Genomic DNA, 12109 nt, shown 5'->3' on the forward strand with positions numbered 1-12109 from the left:
TATCAATCATCTCTTACGGAGATGGATACACAGTTCGACATTCACCTTTTCTGGCTGCCGGGCCATAGATACATTCCCGGAAATTGAAAAGCTGACGAACTTGCAAAAAGCGGAACAACTTTATCTCTGCTGGCTCACAATGCTAGCATAGGTATCCCCTTAGAGAACTCAAACTTCAGGTGGAATAACACCACCACCTGTTTAGCGACAAAACTAATTTGGTCTATCTTAGCGCCAGGCGCTCAAAACAATTAATCTCTTTGAGTAGATGGCACATAAGCTTCGTTCTTATAGGTGTCCTGACTGGGCACTGCTTAATAGGAAGGCATGCAATTCGACTTGGAGCCCCTGCAAATGATTTTTGTAGGAGTTGCATGGACGAGGAGGAGGAGGAGACAATCTCTCATCTTCTGTGCACATGCCCTGCCTTATCACAAAGACGTAGAATCCACCTTGGAGACTACTACTTCAACGATACCAGCGATCTAAAAAATGCTGACATTATTTGTCTCCTACGCTTTATTCGGAGCTCCATTGGTTCGACGAGTTAAGCTGATCAACTGATACATGTGGTCTAAGTGTGTTGGACTTCCCAACCAACAGCCACTTAAACCTAACCCCTTTTTGTATATCGTCGGTCTCATAACTCCACCATTTAGAGAAAATGAGTTTTGAAATCAGAGCAACAACCCAGAAAATTTCATATCCCTCTCTAAACTCTAAATATGTTTAAACTTAAATTATCGGACAGACCCCGTAACTTCAACAAAACAAAATTGCTAAAAAAAACTCGGTATCTATTATTTGTGGTTAGCGAAACTCGAAACTCCATTAAATTCAAATAAATTGAATTGGCACCACCTAGAAAACCGCTAAGGAACAGTTAGGAAAATAGGTAAAAACTCTTCGGGGAATCCCAAACTTTTTCAATTTCTACTTATTCCTTATGTTTTTTCTTATTATCTAAATTACGTCACTGTAGTTTTGGCCGCGGAGAAGGTTTTATCGAAGTGAGTTTTTTAAAATTAAGAAACGTACAGAATAAAGAATTTAAGTGGAAAGCAGCTTGTTCAACTGGCTCTAAATAAATCATTTAAATCCTTAATGCCCGATTTCATAAACAAACACTAAAAGCACTTTTATCTAAAAGCTTTTTAAATTGTAACAGGCCTTTAAATTTTGTCAGTTTAACCAAGCTTAAAATGGAAAATTTCAGGTATATTTTTGTTAAAATAGAGTCCTCTTCACAACCCTGTAAAAATAAAACCCGTTTTTTCTTTCTACTAAGCGAATTGTGTGAGAAAAAAAGAGAAATCATTATATGTTGAAATAAATGACAAGAATCAAAATACAACAGTATAAGCTTTTTCAAAATAAAAAACAACTGTTTCAGTTATTGTGTCGTTCAAAAATTAAATATAAAAACTGATTTTAATAAAAGAGAATGAGGAAAAAATTCCTAAGACTCAAAACTTGTTTGATGATATTTAGATTTCTACAGACCGAAATCTATAAAACTGGTGGTGGACCAACAACAACTTCAGCCCTGAGTTGCCTGGAAGAAAAAATTGCTGGAAGGGGGGGATTGCAGTTCACACCCGAAGTACAATTCCAATGCGGACTTTAATAGCAAAGTAGAAAGCGATTCCGTTCCGGAGTACTTGGAAGAATTCCAAATAGTTACTCCGTCGAACGACAGTAGTGAAATTATTGCGTTATCGCAGTCTGCTCCATCAACTTCGTTCAAAAAGCAAAAGGAAGAATGACCAGGGTCGAAAAGGTAGCGTGTAAAGAGGATAATTGGCATAACAATGAACAAAAACGAAAAAGGGAGTTAGGCTTAAAATACAGCGGCAAGAAGAGACAAGAATGAAAGTGGGTATATAGGAATGACGAGCCCAGTCGCGTTATTAAACCCCGGTGCAAATGCGTTTTTAATAAGAAGGAAACAAACTGCTTTTTGTTCACGGAAATGCAGAGACTTGACATTTTTAAAGGCTTTTCGAAAAGAACATGACCTGAGAAACAGTTGCTTATTAAATTACTTATTGATATAAAACCCACAAAAAGACACAAGAAAACAAGTAGAGGTGAGCAAAAGAAAATCGACAGCTTGTTATCATTTATGGCTTAAGCAAAGACGATGCTAAACATGATACAACTTTAGATGTCACAGAAGACAATAATGCCTTAAGAACAAACGTCAGTAGGAAAAAGAAGTTTTTTTTTGTGGAAAGAAGACAATATTTGCTTGACTTTTTTAACTCTCTCCCGAAGATGGAATCCCATTAGGTATTGTAGGTCAAGTTCTGCAAAAAATTACCTGCAGTCAAATTGGCTTTCCAAGGCCGATTTGTTTAACTGAAACATGGAACCTCCAGCCCCTACCACGTTAGCGTGTTTTTACCAAAAAAAGACAGGTGTGAGACTAGTGGAGTCTTTGAAGCCAAAAACCTTTCGGAAAATGTGTACAACCTTCACAGACAAAAGGTGGATGAGGCACGAAAAGAAAAAGAGACTGATAAAGGTAACGTTGACGAGTGTGTAATGGTTTTGAGGAAGGATCTGCAATCGGTTCTCTTAAGCCCTAAATCTAATATCCCCACCAAAACAAAATTAGTCATCCACAATTTCACGATCTTTGACTTTGACAGTCTAAAAAGGGTTATTGCTTCTTGTGGAATGAAACGGAAGGAAACGTAACAGCCGATGAGTTTTTATCGGCGCAGATAGAAAATACTTCTGTAAGGCGAAGCATTTTATACAGCCATTGATGCACTGCTCAAAATAGAAACTCTACATTAGCTAATGCGATGCTTAACATTTCCATCTCCCATAGCATAACCATTGATCAAAAATTCTTATGCAAAGGCCACTCGCAAATGGAAGCTTACTCGATGCATTCCTGTATTGAACGGATCTATAGAAAAACCGATATAAACGTTCCAGCTGATTACATTACATTACAATATTTGGATCACACCTACATATTTCCTCAGTTTCACTTACGTTGGTTTCTTCAAGTCTATAAGGCCAGGTAAAAAGAAGGGAATGCATGTGTTACTGACATAGTAGCACTTAAATATACTCTTACCATCAAGACCGGAAATTCCAATAAAATATGTTCCTGTGAGGACTCTTCCTCAACTTTACCAAGAAAGATTAAAAATTGCCTAAAGAAAGTACAACGATTTGCAAGACTTGAAACCCACGTTTCATGATTTGTATGATATATTCCTTATGATAATGAATAAAACTTTATGTATTTCTTTTTTTGTATATGTTTAAAACAGTAAAAACCTATTGGAAATATAACTTAGTGTTAATTTATTTACGAAGACTGACTATTAAATTTTTCCGAAAAAATCGTGACATGAGATGAAACTAATGAGAAATTCTCGTAACTCCATAGTAAAAACAAATGTTTTGCTATTGTCGTTTTAACAATGGTCTAAGATTAAACACAATTTTTTAAATATATTATTTAAAGAAAAATTGCTATTATGCTACAAATAAGCTTCGCGAGACATTTTCGTCTCTCCTGAAAAAATGAAATTTGTGAGCTTCCAAGAGCTGAAAAGCAGTGATAAAATATCAAATTTTAGGTACGTTCAACACTCTTCACATTTTAACTTCGTTTTTATGTGGAGGAATATTTCAACGATGCAATTGCGCAATTTGATTATGACGTTTCTAAAGTTAAATTTTTAAACTTTTGCTGTCAGAACTCTGAGAATAAATTTTGTATGATTCGATTTCTCAATCATTATCGCACATTTAAAAAAGGACGAAAAGATTAATGGTGGATTGTGTTAATACTTCATACTTATTTTCTGTCAACCCTTCGGATAAAACTGTCAGAAATCTTAGAAATATATGATATAAATATGTTCAATCTCGGGTTGAATAGGCTATCCTGAACATGGAGATTTGTAGAAAAGAATTGGATAGCTAAATTGAGAAAGCTGACAATAAATTAAAACAACTTTAAACTGTTCACAAGGAGATAAACATTTAAATTTTGACGTCCAAAATAATTGCAAAATAGAATTTTGTATGGATAATTTTAATAAGTCACTGGATTCCTCCAAATTCAACCATATGTTCAATCAGCTGTTCTATTTCTTTATTTGATATACCAGCTGTCTTACATTAGTTGCGAAGCACCAACAATACTCGGATCCAGACGGATTCACTATTAACACTTCGAGCTCTTGGACAAGACTTATGAGCAGTGCCCTGGCTATGACATTAAAGTTGTCTTAGAAGATTTTAATACCAAGCTAGGAAGAGAGGACATCTTTGGTGTCACAATCGAAGATACACCCTCGACGACACCACCTCTGACAACGGATTCAGGCGGATTGATTTCGCTGCGGGGCGAGACGCTCTGGTAGCTAGTACGCAGTTCACACATCTTAATATCAAGGGGACATAGAAATCTCCTGATCAATCAACTGTCAACCAGGTTAACTACATTGCGATAAAACTTTCTGAGGGGCCTGCATTGACTCAGACCACTGCCTCGTTGTAGCCAAGGTACGGCTACGGATATCCCGGTCCAAGCCAAAACAAGGAAGTACTGTGACAAGTTTCGACGTTAGACGGCTCCAATCGCAAGAGAGTGCCATGTCCTTTTCCGATCGAGTCTTTAGTAACCTTTTAAGAAATCCTATGCTGCCTGCATTAAGCATTGAAAACCAGTGGCACCATTGCCTTGCAGCCATCAGAGATGCCGCCTCTGAAGTGCTAGGTTTCACACGGCCACCACAGAGAAACCCCTGGTTTGACAACGAATGCCGGAGAGCGCACGCAGCGAAACAAGAGGCATACAAAACGACGCTGCACAGAAGGATCAGAGCTGCTCGCGAGCTCTACGACAGGAGAGGAGAGAGGAACACCGGCTTCTTAGACGGAAAAAAAGAGAGCATGAGAAGTGCGCTATCGAGGAGATAGAGGGATGTCACAACAGGAATGAGGTTCGTAAATTTTACCAAAAGGTAAAAAAAAAACCTACCAAGCCACGAACCGAACCATGTAAAGACGATCAAGGGAACATCGTAGTAGAACCACAGTCGATGCTGAGAATATGGAAAGATCACTTCTCCAAATTATATAACGGCGATGACGAACCGAATTCCGCTGTAAGGGAGATAGAACCACTCAACCTCGGCGACGCAGATCAACAATTCCGCCTACCCGACCTCGACGAAGTGAAGATAGCTATATCTTACCTTAAGTCAAACAAAGCTGCTGAACTGACGGCATCGCTGCCGAACTATTCAAAGCAGCAGGCGATGACTTGGTAGGTATCATGCACCAACTCATCTGCAAAACATGGTCGGAAGAAAGCATGCCCGATGAGTGGAATCTCAGCATATTGTGCCCGATACATAAGAAAGAAGACCCTCTAAGAGCTCTACAGAGCAATGTCTAGTTTTGACATCCCTGTCAAACTTATCCGTTTGTGCAGAATGACGATGGAGAATGCACGCTGCTCTATCAAGTCGGAAAAGATCTCACCGATGCATTTGATGTCAAAAAACGTTATAGACAAGGCGATACACTGCGACTTCTTCAACATCGTTCTGGAAAGAATTGTGCAAAACTCAACCGTCAACACTAGAGGCACAATCTTCCAAAGGTCCATCCAACTACTTCGATACGCAGATGATATTCACATAAATGGAAGATCAAAGCGTCATGTCAGTGGAGCGTTTTTGAGCATTGCGACGGAAGCGAAGAAGATGGGTTTAGTGGTCAATGAGGGCAAGACCAAGTAAATGCTGTCATCAAAAAAAGACACTGAACAACGACGTCTTGGACAACACGTCACCATGGACAGCTATAACTTTGAGGTAGTTAAGGACTTTGTCTACCTAGGCACCGCTATTAACACAGACAACAACAACAGCGCTGAAATCAAACGAAGAATAAATCTTGCAAATCGCTGCTTCTTTGGACTTAAAAGGCAATTGAGAAGTAAAGTCCTCTCTCGAGCATCTAAAATGACCATCTATACGACACTCATCATTCCGAACCGCTGAGGCCTCGACCCTGTCAAAGAAAGATGAGAGGGTCTTAGGATGCTTTGAGAGAAAAATTCTTCGGGTGATTTTTGTTCCCGTACGGATAAATGGAGAATGGAGGAGAAGATACAACGACGAACTGTACGGGCTGTACAGCGACACTGACCTAATTCACATAATTAAAGTCCAACGGCTTAGATTGCTAGGTCATGTAAAGCGGATGGACATCAACGCTCCAGCCCGGAAGATCTTCGAATCCAATCTAGAGGGACGGCGCAGTAGGGGAAGACCGCGACTCAGGTGGGTGAAGACCTCAACCAACTTGGTGGACCGAGCTGGCTGAAGACGCATGTTGGTTGAGGCCCAGGTCTGACACGGACTGTAGCGCCATCTAGCTGTCTTGAATGAGCCGTTCTTTTGCAAGTAAAACACATCTGTCTGAGATTAAACGCAACCATTGTTTATATTTAAACACTAATTGTCAGCTGTCAAATTATTATTTTTCTAACCACATTTTAAAATGCTACGCCTTACGTTACTGTGCGAACTTAATATTCTTATATTACGCGTTTCATGTTTTTGAATTAATGTAAAAATTATTCAAACTATAACACCCCCATCAATATCTTCCATTGCATCTTAACTGCACTCAGTCGATATATGTAACTTTTCATTATAAATATAAGCTTGCAAACGAATAAAGCCCCGAGAAGCACATTGCACATATTTTTGCTTGCATATTATTTAAAAACACAAGCACGTGATAGAAACTCAAAAAGAACATAATTGAAATAGAAACACACAATTTGACTTGCCCAGTGCGCAGTGTGCTTAACTGCTTACCCATTAAGGTCATTATGAAGCTCTCTAGATATTGACCACGTGCTTGTTAAGTGACTTAAATCTTAAACAAATTTGCATTCAATTTATATGAACATACCGCTGCAGTGTCAATATCTGAATCATCAAATCGAATACAAAACAAAACAAAATCGTCATCAGTCAGAATTTTGATGGATTGTTTCTTGAAAAGCTTCAGAAGAAATACAATTTAAAGGTTATTTGCCCTTTGATGTGAATTGAGATGAGTCTACCGCACTTTGTTCAAAGACTTACATCGGAAATTATTATTTTGTTGTTCCAATTAAGATTGAGTATGACAGCAATTTGTTAATAATTAATTAAGAAAATGAAATCATCTCTTGTTAACTAAATGAAGTTTATGTTTTAATTTCCAAGAAGATGTCGTTATAACCTTAAGTGTTTGTTTTTGTTTTTTTACAGTAGAGGCAGTACTTAAGTTGAAAATATAAATTTACTAAAAACCTATGCAAAACTTTTTGTAAATTTTATTTAGAAACATAAAATAAAACAAAAATAACAATGATTAAGGTTGGATACGTTAAAAATTATTCAAACTTTGTAACTTTTATACGGCCATGACTGTGCGTGGGTATTCACTTCACTTTAATAGATTTCTTTTTTCTTTTAGCAGACTAAATTGTCAATTGGTCCATTTATTTTGTGAAATTTTCCATAAAAATATTCTCAGAATGTATGACCTCACTTAAAATACAATACAAAATGCAATAAATTGAAGTGCTTGTAACAAATAAGTTAAATAGTTAAATTTTATTGGATTAAAAGATCCGTCTGAGAGCAACGTGCTAGCGATTTGTATAATAAACATAATTTTGTACTACGTTAACGTTACGTTATGTTAATACACGACAAGTGTAGTGAACTATTTTTAAAATTTAATTAAATAAAATAAGCACGAAACTAAAGTTTAATGGCGGACTTTTAATTCATCTAAACCTGCAATTATATAAAAAAGTAGATTCCACGAAGATAAACTTGTTCGCATTCACATTTGAATTGCCTCAGAACGTTGTAAACGGGGCTTGATCTGTAATGCAAGAGGTCTGGGGTTCAATCCCTGTCTGTTTTTCACGGGTACTGACTCTGCGAGGAATTGACAAATCCTGTAAGAGTAATTCTTGTCATGAAAAGTAATCTCTCAAATTAGTCATTCGGATTTGACATACAAACAATAGGCCCCCTCCATCCCTGAAATGACTTGCACACAGCAATTTTTGAGAGTTGTTAGTCACTAGGCCCTAATTCTCTTTGTATTTCCTCAGAATTTTCCATAATCAGCATTTTTAAGTTTTTACATTTTTGGTATGCTACCTCCATTCAACTAATGTGATTTTAATAAATTGCATTCTCTTTCTTTGTACATTTGAAAAAAGTTAACAGTGTAAGACCACCATAACATAAGCTAGTTACAGAAAAGTCTATTTGACGGATTTAAGGTAATGATGAAGTAAACGTGAAGTTAGCTCCAAGAAGTCATCTATCAATAAAGTTTTCCAATAAAATGTTTAATATTATAAAATCCGCTATTTTTCAGCTGTTATTTTTCAAATTGTCATCTTTTCACTTTTGAAATTTGACGGATGACATATGTAAAAACTACACCATTACTAAAACTTCAATGGTAGCATTCACAAAAGCTAGTGGCTACGTAGTCAAAATTCAACTAGCTTTGTGAATGCAAAACTACACTATAAAGCTAGTCAATCGGGAACTGTCATATAATTGGCAAATGCAAATATATAAAATAAGAAACATTTTTGATTTGATAACTTTAACTTATCTTTTGTGTTTTTAAATTCAATAAAATCAAATTTAAGATACAATTTGAATGATTTATATTTGTATTTAAATATTTTTGAATTCATGTTATGTTACCGAGCTGATTGTGAAACGTCAAATTCATTCTCCACTAACTTTGTAGCAGAGTTTTAACACTACGTCGGAGGAGAAATTTTAACTACTTTTGTAGTTAGATTCAGCCAATCAGAACCTCTTGACTACGTAGCCACTAGTTTTGTGAATGCGCCCAATAAAGCATTGAAATTGTTAGAATAGTTCAGTTCAAAAATGACAAAAATTGTATTCACAGTTCGCAAAACAAAGAAAAGTTTTCTAATTGTTTTCTTATTTCTTACGGTTGTGATCACAATTGGCCATCGAGATCGTGTGATTTAACACAAATGGACCTCTTCACTTTTTCAATGCAAAAACTTGTAAAAATTGTATAAAAAACCAACTTTTAATGACAATTTTCTGCAAGAGCTGTCAAAAAGTATCGTACGTACAATTTTTTCACGTGCCCACAGTGACACATGCAGCTTTTTGACATTTCATGTTTTGTTTTCATTTGTTGGGATCAGCTGTTGAGTCTTCTGCTATTCAGTCAGCTATTACAGTTTCAGCTGATAATGCACGTTATTGGCTGCGTTCAAACTCAGACAGATAGGGTATCCGGATACCTTTTTGTTAATGTTTTACGTGTAAAATATCAACTGATCAAAAACAGCTGATATGTCAAAAAAGGAATCCAAAGATATCCAAGAATTTCTGGGGTATGTAGGTATCTGACAAAACAGCTGATTCAACACATGGTTGAATTTGAAGGAACTTGAAAATTGATTTCAGCTATTTGTATTTCTTGGTAAACAAAAAGATACCAAAATGTTAGTTGAAGTTGTATTTGAGGAACCTGTGAACCTGTGTCTTTAGCTGATAATAAAATTTCTTGCTTACTCAAGATCCAAACAAAAGTTCTTTCTCCAAGTTTAAAGTACTTTTATTTTGCTGCACTCTGTGCAAGAGATCCTTATAAATTAAAATAGTTAATAACTTCATAAAAGTCCTTGTTTCCGTTAGGGTAGTTTTCTGTTAAACGTAAATCGTTTAAAACCGGAGATTTCCCAAGTAAATTATTAATCGTATAGAATTCCAATTAAGCTAACATAGACTGATGATTTAGGTTATCTCTTATTAATAAATTTCTAAGCACCTATCAATTCATCATCGTCCAAAGAATCAGTTGAATTATCCGTTAAATGTTTTATCTTACAACGATTCTCTGCTTTTTGTAAACAGCTGAAAGTTCTTTTCATTTTTTGACAGCTATATCAATACAGCTATTCAACTCATTCAAGATACCCTAACCAACACGAGACTGAACGCAGCCATTCAATTGTTAAGCAATCATCGTAAATGACAAATATTCAACTAAAATTACGACACTTTAAGTGAAAGCTGAGTTAGACAAGTGTCAAACGCTACCACTAGCAACATGAAACCGAGAGAAAAATATGCTGTCTTGAACTGAATAACAAGTAAAACAACACGGAATTTTAGTATTGTCATAATCAGAACAAAAAATTCAGTTGACATCCCAGAGTTGGCAAAAATTCTAAACTATAAAAGGGATCAAAACAATTTTGACAATGATGATTCTTACTAACCCAGCTATCATATGATTATTCACAAACTATTCTCACTCACGATCTGGCAACATTTAAAACAAAATAACGTTTTTTGACAGTATCGTTACTTTACAATTTTTGTATATCATTTCATATAATCTGAAGGTCAAAAGTTATACGTATAATCAAATTAAGATTAGTAAACATCTTTTATTTTAAATACATCCAGAGGCAAACCATACGTGACAATAATTGAATAAGAAACAGAATTCTTAATTGTTTTTCGTGCAGGTACGCATTTAGTCGCATACAAGTATCTTTGACAGTGACGTATTCAAAGATAACTGAACGAAAGGTATAAAAAAGCGAGTCATTTCTATTTATGTTTGTTTACATTTATACATTTTATATTACTCTTTATGACGACCTCCGGTATAATCTGGTCCAATTCATGTGCACAAAGTAATTAAATCAAAACAAATTTTATCAATTTTGTTAAAGGTCTAATAAAATTGACCTCACTTCCACAAAAAAGTGGAAAAACCCTGAGGTTTTTGAAGTTAACTTAATTTTTTGAAACATTTTTCAATTAATTTGAGTTTAACCCATTTATTGAAAGTTTTTCAATGATCGTCAAAATGATATGTCAAAATTTAATTGTTTCTGTCATTTTATACCAATAATTGTACGTCATAATAAGAACAACTCAATGCCTAACAGTTGGTATAAAATAACATATGTTTAGGAATTTCTTAATTTGTTCTAAACAAATCATAATTAGTTCTTATCTATGTCATAAATATTTTATGGCAGCTTTCAAAAACAAGATGCATGTTATTAAAACACAATCCTTTACCTTTATCGAACTCAAACAAACCCTGAACTCCAGTTCCTAAGCATAAACTTATCACGAACACTGCACTTAACAACATTGTTGTTAGAGTTCTTGTCACTTTAATAAAATTTAATAAAATTACAATGCAATTTGTTTTATTTCAAAATTCAAAGTTGATAACACAAAATAATCATCAAATTAAAACGACAAGCTCAAAAGTTTCTTAAACAAATCTTATACTACGAGTATTAAGAGGTATAATCTTATACTTGTACTTTTGTATGGATGTGATATTTATTTGATCATCAATGATCACCGATTTCTACAACTGCCCGGCAAGTACTGAAAACTCAAGCCACCATAATCTCATCATTTAAAAAATACGAAAAGTAAACTAAAAATCACTTAGCAATTCTACAGATGATTCGTTTTTATGTATAAAATTATACGTATTAAGTGAAGAACGAAGTAAAGATTGTTATTGTTTGCGCTTTATTGTTTTTATTTATGATTTCTGTGTTTTGTTGCTATCTTGAGGCATCTCTTACTTTTTGTTTGCTTTTATTTTACATGTGAGTCATTGGAAACACTGACCGACGCATGGAGCAGCGCCGACTTGACAGCTGAGACTTGACCATTGTCCGTCCAACTATTGATATCTAGCAGTGCATGAATTGTTAATGCGTTTTCTTTGTAGTGAAGATGTACTTAGCTAACGTGCGTATAGTATCGTTGAACTACAGAGTTCAGATAGAAAAGCATTCAGGTTTTTCAGATTGTGAAATTTTTAGCTAAGGGCTTTATTACATTCAGTTAAATGATGAGTGTCAACTTAGAAAAACAGTATTCACCGATTGATTGATTGCAGTCAACTTCATTCTTTGAACATAAAATTTGACCAATGCAACTAGTTAGTTTTTCTAAGTGTCATGAAATACTCTAAACTTAGCAGCAATACA

The 12109-nt window shown here is 35.3% G+C and overlaps 1 protein-coding gene across 1 annotated transcript in view; it reads right to left on the bottom strand.

Moving 5' to 3' along the window:
• The window catches only part of LOC129939765 (peroxidase), a 48328-nt gene extending 36827 nt beyond the window's left edge, over positions 1 to 11501 (bottom strand). The window contains exon 1 of the mRNA XM_056047890.1: positions 11172 to 11501. Coding sequence (XP_055903865.1) covers positions 11172 to 11247 — 76 coding nt within the window. The 5' untranslated portion in view covers positions 11248 to 11501. The remainder of the gene's footprint in view (positions 1 to 11171) is intronic.
• Between the last annotated feature and the right edge of the window lie 608 nt (positions 11502 to 12109).

This window comes from Eupeodes corollae, chromosome 1 (assembly GCF_945859685.1).
Source record: "Eupeodes corollae chromosome 1, idEupCoro1.1, whole genome shotgun sequence".
In the NCBI taxonomy this organism is placed as follows: Eukaryota; Metazoa; Arthropoda; class Insecta; order Diptera; family Syrphidae; genus Eupeodes; species Eupeodes corollae.